The 16,971-nt window shown below is 37.5% G+C and overlaps 1 protein-coding gene across 1 annotated transcript in view; it reads left to right on the top strand.

The window, feature by feature from the left end:
- The first annotated feature begins 5,340 nt into the window (after positions 1-5,340).
- The window catches only part of LOC135471871 (phospholipid-transporting ATPase ABCA1-like), a 48,451-nt gene continuing 36,820 nt past the window's right edge, over positions 5,341-16,971 (top strand). The window contains exons 1-10 of the mRNA XM_064751281.1: positions 5,341-5,454; positions 11,406-11,588; positions 12,113-12,209; positions 13,007-13,148; positions 14,219-14,352; positions 14,747-14,874; positions 15,321-15,587; positions 15,849-15,935; positions 16,163-16,418; positions 16,789-16,928. Of these exons, the coding sequence (XP_064607351.1) occupies positions 11,472-11,588; positions 12,113-12,209; positions 13,007-13,148; positions 14,219-14,352; positions 14,747-14,874; positions 15,321-15,587; positions 15,849-15,935; positions 16,163-16,418; positions 16,789-16,928 (1,368 nt within the window). The 5' untranslated portion in view covers positions 5,341-5,454; positions 11,406-11,471. The remainder of the gene's footprint in view (positions 5,455-11,405; positions 11,589-12,112; positions 12,210-13,006; positions 13,149-14,218; positions 14,353-14,746; positions 14,875-15,320; positions 15,588-15,848; positions 15,936-16,162; positions 16,419-16,788; positions 16,929-16,971) is intronic.

Here is a 16,971-nt window from a genome sequence, read left to right as displayed (position 1 = left end):
TTAGCCACCGTCCTCCTTGTGGATGTTGTACTTTATACCTATAGGCAGGTAAATTACCCACCGTCCTCTTCGTGGATGTTGTACTTTATAACTATATGAAGGTAAAGCAGCCACCGTCCTCCTCGTGGATGTTGTTCCTGACACCTGCAGAAAGGTAAATTAGCCACCGTCCTCCTCATGGATGTTGTACTTTACACCTGCAGAAAGGTAAATTAGCCACCGTCCTCCTCGTGGATGTTGTACTTTATACCTATAGGAAAGTAAACTAGCCAACGTCCTCCTCATGGATGTTGTACTTTACACCTGCAGAAAGGTAAATTAGTCACCGTCCTTGTCGTGGATGTTGTACTCTACACCTGGAGAAAGGTAAATTAGTCACCGTCCTCCTCGTGGATGTTGTACTTTACACCTGCAGGAAGGTAAATTAGCCACCGTCCTCCTCATGGATGTTGTACTTTATACCTATACGAAGATAAATTAGCCACCGTCCTCCTCGTGGATGTTGTACTTTATAGCTATAGCCTCGTGGATGTTGTACTTTATACCTGCAGGAACATAAATTAGCCACCGTCCTCCTCGTCGATTTTGTACTTTATACCTGCAGGAAGGTAAATTAGCCACCGTCCTCCTCGTGGATGTTGTACTTTATACATATAGGGATGTAAATTAGCCACCGTCCTCTTTGTGGATGTTGTACTTTATACCTATAGGCAGGTAAATTACCCACCGTCCTCCTCGTGGAAGTTGTACTTTATAACTATATGAAGGTAAAGCATCCACCGTCCTCCTCGAGGATGTCGTACCTTATACCTATAGGAAAGTAAACTAGCCAACGTCCTCCTCATGGATGTTGTACTTTACACCTGCAGAAAGGTAAATTAATCAGCGTCCTTCTCGTGGATGTTGTACTTTACACATGCAGGAAGGTAAATTAGCCACCGTCCTCCTCGTGGATGTTGTACTTTATACATATAGGGATGTAAATTAGCCACCGTCCTCTTTGTGGATGTTGTACTTTATACCTATAGGCAGGTAAATTAGTCACCGCCCTCCTCGTGGAAGTTGTACTTTATAACTATATGAAGGTAAAGCATCCACCGTCCTCCTCGAGGATGTTGTACTTTATACCTATAGGAAAGTAAAGTAGCCAACGTTCTCCTCATGGATGTTGTACTTTACACCTGCAGAAAGGTAAATTAGTCACCGTCCTCCTCGTGGATGTTGCACTTTACACCTGCAGCAAGGTAAATCAGCCACCGTCCTCCTCATGGATGTTGTACTTCACACCTGCAGAAAGGTAAACTAGCAACTGTCCTTCTCGTGGATGTTGTACTTTATACCTATAGGAAGGTAAAGTAGCCAACGTCCTCCTCGTGGATGTTGTACTTTATACCTATAGGAAGGTAAAGTAGCCAACGTCCTCCTCGTGGATGTTGTACTTTATACCTATATGGATGTAAATTAGCCACTGTCCTCCTCGTGGATGTTGTACTTTATACCTATAGAAAGATAAATTAGCCACCGTCCTCCTCGTGGATGTTGTACTTTATAGCTATAGCCTCGTGGATGTTGTACTTTATATCTGCAGGAACATAAATTAGTCACCGTCCGCTTCCTGGTTGTTGTACCTTATGCCTATAGGAACATAAATTAGTCACCGTCCTCCTCGTGGATGTTATACTATATACCTATAGGAAGGTAAAGCAATCACCGTCCTCCTCGTGGATGTTGTTCCTGATACCTGGAGAAAGGTAAATTAGCCACCGTCCTCCTCGTGGATGTTGTACTTTATACCTGTAGGAAGATAAATTAGCCACCGTCCTCCTTGTGGATGTTGTACTTTATACCTATAGGCAGGTAAATTAGCCACCGTCCTCCTCGTGGATGTTGTGCTTTATAACTATATGAAGGTAAAGCATCCACCGTCCTCCTCGTGGATGTTGTTCCTGATACCTGGAGGAAGGTAAATTAGCCACCGTCCTCCTCGTGGATGTTGTACTTTATACCTGCAGGAAGGTAAATTACCCACCGTCCCACTCGTGGATGTTGTTCCTGATACCTGTAGGAAGGTAAATTAGTCACCGTCCTCCTCGTGGATGTTGTACTTTATACCTATAGGAAAGTAAACTAGCCAACGTCCTCCTCATGGATGTTGTACTTCACACCTGCAGAAAGGTAAATTAGTCACCGTCCTCCTCGTGGATGTTGTACTTTACACCTGCAGGAAGGTAAATTAGTCACCGTCCTCCTCATGGATGTTGTACTTCACACCTACAGAAAGGTAAATTACCCACCGTCCTTTTCATGGATGTTGTACTTCTCACCTGCAGAAAGGTAAATTAGCCACCGTCCTCCTCGTGGAAGTTGTACTTTACACCTGCAGAAAGGTAAATTACCCACCGTCCTCCTCATGGATGTTGTACTTCACACCTGCAGAATGGTAAATTAGCCACCATCCTCCTCATGGATGTTGTACTCTACACCTGGAGAAAGGTAAATTAGTCACCGTCCTCCTCGTGGATGCTGTACTTCACACCTGCAGAAAGGTAAATTAGCCACCGTCCTCATGGATGTTGTACTTCACACCTGCAGAATGGTAAATTAGCCACCGTTCTCCGCATGGATGTTGTACTCTACACCTGGAGAAAGGTAAATTAGCCACCGTCCTTCTCGTGGATGCTGTACTTTATAGCTATAGGAAGGTAAAGTAGCCAACGTCCTCCTCGTGGATGTTGTACTTTATACCTATATGGATGTAAATTAGCCACTGTCCTCCTCGTGGATGTTGTACTTTATACCTGTAGGAAGATAAATTAGCCACCGTTCTCCTCGTGGATGTTGTACTTTATAGCTATAGCCCCGTGGATCTTGCACTTTATACCTGCAGGAACATAAATTAGTCACCGTCCTCATCGTGGATGTTATACTATATACCTATAGGAAGGTAAAGCAATCACCGTCCTCCTCGTGGATGTTGTTCCTGATACCTGGAGAAAGGTAAATTAGCCACCGTCCTCCTCGTGGATTTTGTACTTTATATCTGCAGGAAGGTAAATTAGCCACCGTCCTCCTCGTGGATTTTGTACTTTATACCTGCAGGAAGGTAAATTAGCCACCGTCCTCCTTGTGGATGTTGTATTTTATACCTATAGGCAGGTAAATTAGCCACCGCCCTCCTCGTGGATGTTGTACTTTATAACTATATTAAGGTAAAGCATCCACCGTCCTCCTCGTGGATGTTGTTCCTGATACCTGTAGGAAGGTAAATTAGCCACTGTCCTCCTCGTGGATGTTGTACTTTATACCTGCAGGAAGGTAAATTACCCACCGTCCCCCTCGTGGATGTTGTTCCTGATACCTGTAGGAAGGTAAATTAGTCACCGTCCTCCTCGTGGATGTTGTACTTTATACCTATAGGAAAGTAAACTAGCCAACGTCCTCCTCATGGATGTTGTACTTTACACCTGCAGAAAGGTAACTTAGTCACCGTCCTCCTCATGGATGTTGTACTTTACACCTTCAGGAAAGTAAATTAGTCACCGTCCTCCTCGTGGATGTTGTACTTTACACCTGCAGAAAGGTAAATTAGCCACCGTCCTCCTCATGGATGTTGTACTTCACACCTGCAGAAAGGTAAATTAGCCACCGCCCTCCTCATGGATGTTGTACTTCACACCTGCTGAAAGGTAAATTAGCCACTGTCCTCCTCATGGATGTTGTACTTCACACCTGCAGAATGGTAAATTAGCCACCGTCCTCCTCGTGGATGTTGTACTCTACACCTACAGAAAGGTAAATTAGTCACCGTCCTCCTCATGGATGTTGTACTTTACACCCGCAGAAAGGTAAATTAGCCACCGTTCTTCTCGTGGATGTTGTACTTTATACCTATAGGAAAGTAAACTAGCCAACGTCCTCCTCATGGATGTTGTACTTTACACCTGCAGAAAGGTAAATTAGTCACTGTCCTTGTCGTGGATGTTGTACTTTACACCTGCAGAAAGGTAAATTTGTCACCGTCCTCCTCGTGGATGTTGTACTTTACACCTGCAGGAACATGAATTAGCCACCGTCCTCCTCGTGGATGTTGTACTTCACACCTGCAGAAAGGTAAATTAGCCACTGTCCTTTTTATGGATGTTGTACTTCACACCTGCAGAAAGGTAAATTAGCCACTGTCCTTTTTATGGATGTTGTACCTGATACCTGCAGAAAGGTAAATTAGTCACCGTCCTCCTCATGGATGTTGTACTTCACACCTGCAGAAAAGTAAATTAGCCACCGTCCTCCTCATGGATGTTGTACTTTACACCTGCAGAAAGGTAAATTAGCCACCGTTCTTCTCGTGGATGTTGTACATGATACCTGTAGAAAGGTAAATTAGTCACCGTCCTCCTCGTGGATGTTGTACCTTATAACAGTAGGAAGGTAAATTAGCCACCGTCCACCTGGTGGATGTTGTACCTGATACCTTAAGGAAGGTAAATTAGCCACTGTCCTCCTCATGGATGTTGTACTCTATACCTGCAGGAAGTTAAATTAGCCACCGTCCTCCTCATGGATGTTGTACTTTATACCTATATGAAGGTAAATTAGGCACATTTTATATAGATACCGGGGGAAAACCACCGTATTGCCAAGTACCTGTATACTGTACAGTCCTACAGGCCTATGAACCCCATGTCGGGACAACGGGTCTGGAGAGGCCGTGGGCTGTTGGGTCCTTATGATATAGAATACCTTGTCTTATTCATCATCTGTCTTCGATAGTTCGATAATTTATACCGATAATTTATAAGATACCTTGTCTTATTCATCATCTGTTGTCTATAGTTCGATTATTTTGGAGAAGCCCTGTAGTAAATAAAATTTAAGTTAATAGTATGAGATATACAGTGATATAATCCGTATGTCTTTTTAGTGAACACAAATGTGTAACTATATCCCACTACTTTACATTTCGCGCCATATGTGTGGTCATGCGCACTACACCGTCCTCCTGATGGATGTCCGTTCTCCTGGTGGATGTACTTCCGTTCCCCTCGTGGATGTAGGCTGACGAGTAATGTTGGTTGGTGGGCCTGGATATACCTTTCCTACGCACCAAGGGAGACAACACTAAGTACTGATCACTTTAATTGAAAAAAAAATGTAATTAAACTATGACTGAAAGAAAGACAAAAAAGAAAAACGACTAAATGTCAAGCTTCAATTTTTAAGAGATGATATCAGCATGATTTCAATTCTTTTCCGTAACTCCGTCATCCAGAATGTTTTAAATACTGTTTCATTTACAAAACAGGTGCTCATTTTGTATTAACCCTGTATATAGCTTAATTCATCAGATGTCAACAAGAAAAATGTCGAACATGTTGCTTGCATAAACGATTCGAGAGAAGAAGTAATCAAAATAAATCCTACCTGAGGTTCCTGGAATTTTCTTGCATCATTATGGTAAGCGATTGTCATCTCATCGTGAAATGTCGTCAAAGCGTAATCTAGCTTTTAAAACCCAACTTTGGTTCGTCAGGTTAAGCTGTTCGTATGGCGTATGATTTTGCGCAGACACGATTCTTGGGAAGCCTTGTTTTCCTGACGTAGCTTATATTTTATGTGCTTCTGATGGCTTAATTTCAACGATGTATGATTAATGAAACAGTGCTAGTGATGGATACAAACACTGAAGAGCAGACGTCCGCCTTTGGTCATCTTCAAACAAGTTCGCAAGTATACATGTACTCTGTTAATTTGCGTCGTGTAATAATGCGCAGGGGTACAAACTTGTAAGTTTTCTCGCCCTGGATGACAACTCTTCGCTCTTTTATATTTGTTACGGTGCTTGCGTAACAAATACAGAAGAGCAAAGTCATTCAGAGCTATAAATTTTTGTACTGGAAAATTATCATGTAGGCCTATAGAAGGGTATTAGCACAGTTAACATGGAGTATACATTTATTCTTCTATACATTATTTTATTTTATTTATTTATTTATTTTTTGGGCCAGATCGAAAGTATGGGAATATGGTTAGAAAATAAGAAAACTGGCAAAAATGCAAAAATATAATAATTTTCAGAAGACTGGAGAAGTAAGTAAGAAGAGTAGGAGAAGAAGAAAATATGAAAATATTGATGTGACACTTTGTTTCCTGGCATTTGCTAGTTACTCTGCTTGTAGTGACACAACCACTATGGCACTTAAGATACAATATGAAATGACCTGCATTGTTTGATAGTGCCCAAAAAAAGATCTTTTTTGCATGATTTCTTAAGATAAAAGTGACGCCTTTATCCAGAAGTGTCACTAGTAGTTGTTCATTGTGTTGAGTAGTTACCCACTGACAAACTGTCTCATAAAAATGTTGCATATGTATTATGATGCGAATCAAGCATAGCATTTCTTATTATTTTCTCCCTCTCTCAAGTTTTTGCCCCTTTATTTTCTGATGATGTCAGGCTGTAGAAAAGTTGGCATCCTTATACATACATGTATACTGGTTTGATTTTGGTAATTTTTTCTCACAAGATTAAAACCTTTTGGACATAACTTGTTAGTTATTGATGTTGGCAATTATTAAATGGGGTTAGGTTAAAGGAATACTCCACAATAGAATGCTGTTATAACTTGCTGAACATTACCACAAAAATGATGTCTTTGAGATCATAACTTCATGTTCAAAGCTCATATATATCATCCTTAAGAATATTGAAATCAAGTCTGTCCGCTCAAGCCTGTATGTCGTCATTATGCCCAAAATGATGACATGATGCTGTTAAAGCATGAATCTTTGTGACACATGTATTATTGTTATATTTTTTTTTCTTCTTCAGCTTGAGAATATTGATAAATCTTTTTTTAACCTTACCTTGAGCATTCCAACACCTGGTATGAGATTTATCCTCTTTTTGGAGAATTTCCTCTTTATTTATACAAAAAATGCATTAGAAAAATGTTCAGAATTTAATTAAAAAATGCTGAAAATGTGATGCGTAGTTTCCTGTTTTTCATCCTAGTGTCTGCCTTGACCCTCTACAGTGTCTGGAACTCTCCATTCAGTAGTTAAAGCGAACATAAAGCCTGTGTTTTTGTTTGAATTTTCTCACTGTCACATTGTTTAATGCCCATGGTACGAGAGAGCTCCTAGGTTTTGTGACATCACTCTAGATAGCTATAACATGGCAAAATGGCAGCACCAAATGAGTGGCTAGGTACTGACGATTACTATTTATTTTAAGTGTAGAATTTTTTTAGAACATTTCTAGAATATTACTTAATTAATTCAGCTTTAGTGGATGACTTTATGTTTACTTTAAAATAATTGAAGATGGGTTTAAATAAAACAGAAATTATTAAAGTACATTAATGAATAATGCATATTTATGATGATAATAATGTCTTAACATGTGCATCATTTCAACCCATGGGGAAAATGTGACCTTTGACACCTGATAATGCTTTGTAACTTACAAATATTTTTAATGCAGTATCTTATTAACTTGTAATTTGCCATTCACTCATTGGAGTATCTGAAAGAAAATGTAAATTAAAGAAGATAAATTGTTTTAAAAAGTGGTGTTAGTATTACTGTCTGGCAGAAACTAAACTCCATTTTGGTCTTTGATAGTGCACGTGTAATATGGATAAGCGATGAAGTTTACAGGTGGGACATCATACCTCAGTAATGCAAGCATAGTGACAATTCCTCTGCATGGTACACAATCCCAATGTGGCTGAAGATAAAACAATATAAAAAATATCAGTGACAATGTCAGGTCATCGTGTACCTGTTGTGAAAGCATTAGGTAAGTAGAATAAAGTATTTCATGTCTGAAATTGATTAGTGATCTAAACAAATAACAAAATCTTAGGTGCCATAAGATGACAGGGATTATCAGTGTGCAGTTGATTTCCCTAGTAATTGGGTAAGGAGAAAAACGTACTGTCCGTCTAGTTCTTCATCGAATGTTTAAAAGTCAACATATTTAGTACTGTATGCTCCTTTAACATAGCTCAAAACTTTAGGTGATGGATATGATGATCATCACTGTAACAAATTTTGTTTTTCTTGTAAAAATACCATGGTTAATTTATTACAATGACAGATAAAGACAGTATGGTCAAACATTCTCCTATGTTCTCCTTACTGCCTTCCAAAACTGTTGTTGTTTCTGTAAGATATTTTGTCAACAAATATATATGCTCTTAAAATAACATACTAGTAAGTCTTTTCATCACTTTAAGTATTATGGTCAAGGTAGAGGACAGTGTGCCAAAATGAAGTGTTGGTATGATTAGCCAGATATATTCCCAGGTGTCTAGATGATTTGTACAAGAAATGTTTCATGTATTTTCTGATTAAAATAAAATTAAAATTGGCATTGATCTGACAGACATGAGTGTTTAGCTACCTATTGAGCCATTGTTACCTTCATCCCTGTGTAGTTCTTCCCAGTTTACTAATCCGGATGATGCTTCTTTATAGGGGCCCCTGTACTCCTACAGTTTCTAATAGTATTCAAAATTGAAACAGAGAATGAACAAAACACTTCTAAGGTAGAAGAGAATAGCCTGAGGAATGGTTAGTTTATAAAATGTGAATACCTAAATTGAGGTTATAAAAAAGAATCTAAATGAATTAAATGAAATAGTTTTTGCTTAAGTCTTTACATTTTAAGGATCATCTACACCTGTCTTTAACCCTTGGGAGTAGACTTGGAAGAGGAACTCTGGCTTAGCTGCTGAATTATCGGTATGAGGAACAAATCATTAAACATCTGTTTTAGTTTTATTTTGAATGTTCTCATTGTCATATCAAAAACCATTCATTGCCTTGTGTTTAAAACATACACCACGATAAGGTTGAAATATTGTGCAGTTGATGTGGTGTGAAGCTATGATCTTTCATTCATTCATAACATTAAGACTGAAAAGACAACAAATAACTTAAGCGTAGTAATTTTGGAAGAGAGGTGGAAAAAGACCTAAACATCCACAACCATTTTGTTCTGACATGGAGGGTAACTCTACAGGTAGACTTTTAATCCAGAATTATATTTTAAACCATGTGATATGCAGTGTTAGAGAAACTGGAATATTGATGTCACATCACTTATACCCTACACATATATGGCTAAAAGGCAAAGCAGAGATCAAGTGATGTCAGTGGACATTACTGCATTTTCTCAGGTTGTAGGGGTTAAAATTGATAACATAGTGTTGCTTCCAGTTTCGTCAAATTGTGTGATTTTTCTGACATTGTACAACATCACATGTTGTAAAATCATCTGTTCTAGTGTTACCTATTCTTGTGAAAGTATTACAGCTATTAAAATGTAGAAATTACATTCATTTGGTTTTGTTAATCATGTTGTTGTAATAATATGGACAGCGTCCACGCAGTAACATTAGCCAGAAGGTTGACTAGAGTACTGTCTCAGGCCATACCTGGATGGGCTTATGTAAATATCCACCTGTTCATTGTTATTCACACAGCATGACGAAGGAAATAGTGACACTGTGGGCTAGTGCATGTAGTATATAAGAGCTTGGTTGTTGGTGATATAAATAGGCTAAAGCTGAAAGCTGGGTCTACATGGGCATGTCATTAAGTAGGACAGCCTTGTAAGAGAAACCAGCCAAGTGGATCCTGGCACATGTCAAAGACTGGTCAGGTTACATGTGCAGGCAGTTGTTATGTGTACTGCTCAGGTAAACCTTATGACCATCACATTGCAAACTGAACCCAGGTTAGTTTTGTCTTGACAGTAGTAGTGAGAATCAGATGAAAGAAGCTAGTTCTATTTCATGGTCATTTTCTATTGCATATATATGTGTGTATGTATGTAGTATATGTACTGTAAGTGTGAGAGACATTCTACCTACCTGTACAGTAGTTTTGATACAAGAGGATAGGTATTAGTACTAATACAACTTGTGCATGCAGTGCAGTAAGTTTTTCCTTTTGCTTGAAATAATTGTTTTAAAAAAGGTAATTGAAATTAAATTAATCGTTATATTAGCTACATGTTACCCAGGGATTCTACCAGAAAAATAAAACCAGTATTAGAACATTAGTACATGTGTAAAAAATGTCTAGCAGGGTACCATCAGTACTGTACTTCATAGAAACAACTTTGTTCAACTTGTATTTTCACTGATGAAGCTATGAATTTATAAGAAAATGGCTTATAAATGCTTTAGTACTTGCCACTCATTAACATGATCATACATATATAACAATTAAGGCCAGTCCAGTAAAAGAAATAGGATATGCACATTTTCCAGGTCATCAGCTAAAATATGGTTACTTTGTTCTTGTACGGCCATCTGAACATCTGATTTGTGGCACTATAGTATTTTTGTGTTTACTCTACATATATATTCAACTTCTTTATGATGTGGATAATTTTAGATTTTATATCTACATGTACTTGTAAACACTACTAAAATCTTGTGGACATTTCGTGTCATTATTGATACACAACACTTGCTACTTATTTCTGAACGGAATATAGGTTAACCTATTTGTGTGAGATCGATCCTGTTCTAATACATATATTGGTACAGTATTTACAAACTTCATCGTGTGCATAAAGGTTGATTGGAAAAGGGCTTCTGATGTAGGCAAGTTAGGAATTCTTCACATGGTATGTGAAGTAAGTAAGTGGAGCAGCTGTAACTTAGTACAGTTTTTCATTCAGGGTATTGAAAACTGTAGTTTGACTTATAGCCCAGCCAAGTTGAATCCATATGCCAATTACATGTATGCTGGGTTTTTTTTCATAAGACCGTAAAGCCTTGTCATATAAATTTTTTTGAAGTTCATTCAGACTTCAGGTTTCACAATTTTTTTTTACATGTAGTTTTCCAGTTGAAATTGAAATAGATCCAAACAGGGTTCAGGTTCAGTGCCAGCCTTGGGCAGATTTCTAGATCTCAGTGTTCCTGGAGCATTAGTGACAGTAAACAATTAACAGCAGTTGTGGTGCCATGAGAGCAGTCTATTGTTTGTTTAAAACCATATGTCTTCTACCAGTGTGTATCGTAACCTAAATGTCTATATCATATGTGGGAAAGTTTGTCAGTGACATGCCAAAGGTAAGTGGTTTACATTTGGGCCTTCAGGTTGTAAACTGTTTGTGTGAAAAAGTATTTGTTACTAACATTGATATACATGTCCAGTCCAGTCAGGTCCAGCACTTGAAGTCTCTTAAACTTAACACTGGAGATATGGGTTTTTACATGTATACCGTATCACACTGTGGTATTAAAAACTTGTGAATTATGGAGTTAGCCACTGTTTGGATTTTATACACTACAATACAGTATCAGTAGTGGTTCTTGTCCACTACTGAACCAATCAAGAAGATACAGCTTTGATGTGTGAATTATCTTTTGTCTTTTCAGATGATGTATCTTAGTTTGTACTGTGCTGGCTGAGTTGTGAGAAGATCTCTATTGTGTTTACGGTTTATGTTGATACCACCACCCCCCTTCCCAAAGGGTGAAACTCCAGGAATAAGTATGGGCTTCTTCAGTCAACTAAAACTCCTGGTGTGGAAGAATTTTACACTGAAGAGACGACAAAGGGTAAGACATGTACTGTATTTTTTCAGACTTCTGAGACAGGAGAAAAGTGAGTTTGTATGGATGAAAAGAATGTATTATTATATATCCTTCCTCATCCATAAACCATATTTTCATCATGGAAGTGAAATATTCCTGACTGATCAGGCTGTGAAACACCTGTCAATTAATGTAAAGTTTAAATGTAAACATGTATAAATATTTTAGTCTGATTTATGCAGCCTTTCATGATTTTATGTCATTTTTTATTCTCACTAAAATATCCTTACACCACTAACTGTAAGTATATCCTAACTCCCAAGTTAGTGCATGTTCAGTATTTTTACCTTGTTAGAATGTTTGAATCCCAGGCAGATTTTAAAATGACTTAAGCTGCATGGTACAAGACCAGCAATCATCTTAATTACATCCATACCTATAATTAGTAGCACAAAAATCAATGAAGTAAATAAATTTAATAAGTAGCCTATTATATGTGTGCCATACTCAGCGTTATGATATAACAGTGTATTGATTTTTGTTTGCAGCTGCGGGTTGCCGTGGAAATAATTTGGCCTCTGTGTTTATTTTTCATCCTGGTTGCTGTGAGGACGCGACCAGACTTGAAGGAAAAAGTTCAAGAATGTAAGTTAAGAATGAGTAATGGGTGTATAGATCCAACAATGACATTAAATTATCATTCACTCACATCGAAACTTTAATCGTAGTTTAACTATGTTTGTTAGGCAAAATTTGATTGACCCTCAAATGAAAATGGCTCTACTGCAGAGTATTTATTGGGAATTTTGTAGATTTTTTTTATATGTTACTCAGAGCATTAATTTCTCTGTGTCTCTCATTTCTGGCAGCAGAATCAAAAAGGAAAGAATTCTGTACTCATAAATGTTTTATGTTATTCAAATGAACACACTTTCATTGCAGAGGTTGGAATGTATCTTTGGAGGATAGAAATGTGTTCATTATAGCTGAAAATGGGTTTAATGTAGAGTGAAATATGTTTACTGAAAAAAGATTAAAATATATTTACTTTTCAACGAAGTACTGTACTTCACCTAAAGTTTGGTACTGGTATGTAAAAAGGCGCATTCAGGAGATCATAAAGGCCTTAAAATGATGCCAATACTTAAGTTTTTTTCTCTGATTAGAAATTGATGATTCTTCACAAAAGGTAAATAAATCATTCAGAATCAAGCTAAATGTGTCACTTGAAAAATGCTAAATTTTAGTTTAAATACAGTACTCTATAATGGTCTGTTTCTTTAAATATTTATTGTTTACTGTAGATTTGAAAGTCACAATGGAAATTTGTGTACTAATGATTTAGGGTGTCTTTGAATTGTAAACTAGAGTTCATAAGTTAATTTAATATCTGTCACAAAAAGCTATTTATGGTATTAACAGCCTTATTGTCTTTTTTCTAGGTCATTTTGATGGGAAGCCAATGCCCTCTGCAGGGCCTTTGACGTTTTTACAAGGTTTTATGTGCACCCTGAATAACACGTGTCACCATACAGTAACTCCGGATGAACTACCAGGCATTATAGACAACTTCAATCGCTCCTTGTAAGTATATCTGCGAAGTGAGTGTAGTAATAAAAAACAGTTGTTTTGATGAGCAATGTTATGTGTTTGTGACTTCAGAGATGTTTGCACAGGTATCTGATAAAATCATGGTGAACTCTTCAATAAAGTACTGTATTTTACCTAAAGTTAGGTGTGTAAAAATGCACTTTCAGAAGTACATAAAAGCCTTAAAATGATGCTTTTGACCTCAACACACAATTGTTTCTGATAAAGAATTTATCAAACTTACGTAAAAACGAACCAATAAGCAGGCCATTAAGGTGAATGATTAATCAGAATGAATCAAAGTGTGGCACTTGAAAAATTAATAAATTTTAGGTGAAATACAGTATGTTTTCGTATAACAGATATGATATTTAAAAAAAATATTGGCTTATTATGTTTCCCAGCAGCTTGGAAAGAAATTGTGAATGTGTACTGCACCATGCTTGTCTAGAAACAATTGGCCTGCTCTGAATTACCTCCCTTGTTACACTTCAGTGACTGATGTAACACGAGATTAGTTTATGAAGCATAAAACTACGAGAAGTGAAACATCATCTATTAAAGCATGTAGTATGTAGGTTATCCCACAACATTGACAAATATTTTTATATATTTTTATACAAATATGTTTATAAAAACATTATATTGGTCACAGAAATGTTAAGTGATCTTAAATGAGGTAAATGTTTTTTAGCTTAAGAGTTTAAGCTATTTATGGTATTTGACTAGGGCCAGAATTTAAAATCACCTAAGATTGAATTAAACAATACATAACTTTCTCCTAAAAACACACCTTTTTAATGGGAGAATGACACTAAGGGAGGTAATTCAGTGCAGCCCTTTTTTATTGTTCAACTGTAACAACATCTAGCACAGTACCATGTCAAAAGGTCTGCTGGCAACCTGTGGATAGCAGTGGGTTTCTCCCAGGCTCTACCAGATTTCTTCCCACTATAATGCTGGCAGTTGTGGCATAAATGAAATGTTGTGAGTACAGCATAAAACACCAATAAAATAAATAAAAATATAAATAATGATGATTATGTCTGCCTGTCTTCCTGAAGGTTGACCAAGCTGCTGTATGATGTGGAGGAACTACTAGTAAACAGTACTAGTCGTGAGGAGATCTTCAGGCTCATTGAAGACTGGGAAAGTCTTAGCAAATTGGCAGATATGATCAGGAATGGTACCGCTGTAGGTTAGTTACAAACCTTTATTTTGAGGTCAGATGTGTCTTACGTATATGCAAGTTCTAATACTTGGTCTTTCATTTATTGGACAACCTGGCCATTTTATATTTTCTCTTACCTCTGTGTTACCATGGTTTGCTAGGATGAAGCCTTCATAACATTTTTTACACCTGACTACCATAATAACCAGTACTATACAGGCAATTTATCGTCATGGCAATTGCATGTGACATTAAGAGCATTCAAGTAGACCCCTAACAGCAGTAAAGTTTTATAAGACCTGGCCCAATGCAGTGTTTTCCATTTAAGATTTATTTTAACTTATGAAGATAATTTAAACACATCTTGTTGTCAAGGATTGTGACTGATTCAGTTTATGAGAACATTTTCCATTGATTACAGGAGGTATCACAGTTGGTAACATCATTGTGGATCCAGGTCGGTTACGAAACGAAATAACGCAGCAAAACATCAGCCTGTCCCAGAAAGCAGTAGATGAGCTTCTCAATGCCACTCTCAACATTCGAGATGTGAGTGAATAGTAAAGAAAGGTATCTTAGATATTTTAGTGCTCTGAAGCCATTTGCAGTCTTAAAGGATTGCCCATTCCTTTTGGATCAGCTAATGATGTTTACCTGGAGATTTAAGAGGCTTTTGGTAAGATATAATGTTGAAACTATTTAAACTCAAGATTAAACTCAGGTCAAGTCAATTCATCAATTCTAGGGTGTACTTTGTTCATAATTTGTTCCCACTGATTTCCTTTGGTCTGGATTTTAGTCATTGTAGCATTGACACACGTCCTTGTAGAACCATAAGTGAAGTCGTCGTCAGGGCCTTTCAGTCTGGATTGATAGCTTTAACGTATGTTTAGTTTTGAACTCACAGAATCATGAAACTTTACATGTTTGCAAACTACACAGGAAAGTTTAAGCTTATCCATGTTGATATCATTTGTTGTTTGTTCAATTTACAGCTTGTTGCTGTAGACGGGCTCAACAGCACAATTAGGGACCTGCTTGATCGTGTTGAAGGACGTGGAAATGCGACCTTCAATAGTACGGTGGATGCTCTGCGTGAGTTAGTTTGCAATGACTCCATGTTGACCTACTTCTTGACCTTCAACGACCCTGCAGCAGCCATTGATGTCCAGGAGCAGTTGTGTAATCTGACCGTTGTCCAGTGGAGGGAACTCTGGGAGGACTTCGTTACAGACTTTAATGCTACCTTGCTCAGGGATGAAGTATGTTTTGTGCAGATGTTAATTGTTTATGTATTTAATTACTGTGAAATTTAGTAAACAAAAACATTGCCTTTTGTTGTGTTGACTCCTGTGCAATACACTGTGAAGTGATTTCTTACAATTTGATTGTCAGAATTTCATAATCGGTCATATTTTACTTAAGTACAGTTAAAGTTACTGGCTTTGGTTAGTAAAGCTGATCAATTTTTTTGCATTTTGGACTACTGAATGATTGTCATATCGAAAGTGTATTCTTTGTAGATTGATGCACACCTGCTTGCTAACATTGGCAAAGGCTTAAACTCTGATCCTGAAACCTACAGACTGATGGCAGAGTTTTCTAGAGATGTAAGTACATGCATATTTATGCTGTTACTCGCTGAGCTTGAATTCTGACAAAAGACAAACTTTGTAAGTGACCAAAACATTTTTTTTGAAGTACCTCATTTTGCATGATTATAAGAATTATATCGATCATAGAAAGGTTTTATGATATCCTACTGGAAAAATATAGATTTCAGCATCAAAAGCAATGTTTCGTGTTGTGCTAATGAACCACAATTTCCTCCCCCCAGCTGAGGGAATTAGAGAGCTACAAATCAGTGCTGAGAGACTTTAATGACACTTATCAAGACTTCCGTGACATGCGAATGAATGTCAATCGATCAAGTACATTTGAAACTCTGGGAAAGCTGTTTTGTGGAAGAGCAATTGACAGGTCCTCAATGTCAGATCTGAACCCAGATGACAAGGAGGAGGATGAAAAGAAAGATGACAAGGAAAAGGACAAATCAGATGAGAGTGATGTTGAGGAGTTCGACAATACCACTAGTATGTAAAACTTACTTTTGCAAGTCCAAAATTTTAGTGCTAAAATAGGATCTTAAATAGACATTTTGTATCTTTAAATTACTTGAACTGATTTCAACACTCATACATGCACATGTACAATGTTATAAAGTGAATACATGTATGTTAACTGAACATCAAACACATTTAATAGCTTAGCAACAGTATTATGATATATCATAACTGGAGAGGGGTAAAGGTCCATTCATTTTTAGATCTGTTTTAATATTCTGTATAACCTGGCCATGTTGCTTATGATTGTAGTCAAGACAAGTCATTTTATAATGGGGACGGTTATCATAATTTGTCCTGTGTTATTGTTTCACCTTTCTCTGATGTTTTGTCTCCACAGCTCCTTTTTGTGCATCTCTGTTTGAGGGTTTCCAGAGCACTCCTTATACGCGTATCCTGTGGAGACAAATCAAGCCTATCCTCAGGGGTTATGTACCCTACACACCTGATACCCCAGCCATCCGGAGAGTAATCAAGAAGGTGAAAACTGAGCAGTAATAAGTGAAACCAATTGTAATAAATG

Source organism: Liolophura sinensis, chromosome 7 (assembly GCF_032854445.1).
Source record: "Liolophura sinensis isolate JHLJ2023 chromosome 7, CUHK_Ljap_v2, whole genome shotgun sequence".
Lineage (NCBI taxonomy): Eukaryota > Metazoa > Mollusca > Polyplacophora > Chitonida > Chitonidae > Liolophura > Liolophura sinensis.
Note: the sequence above shows the minus strand (reverse complement) of the source record. Positions and strands in the feature narration are given on the sequence as shown.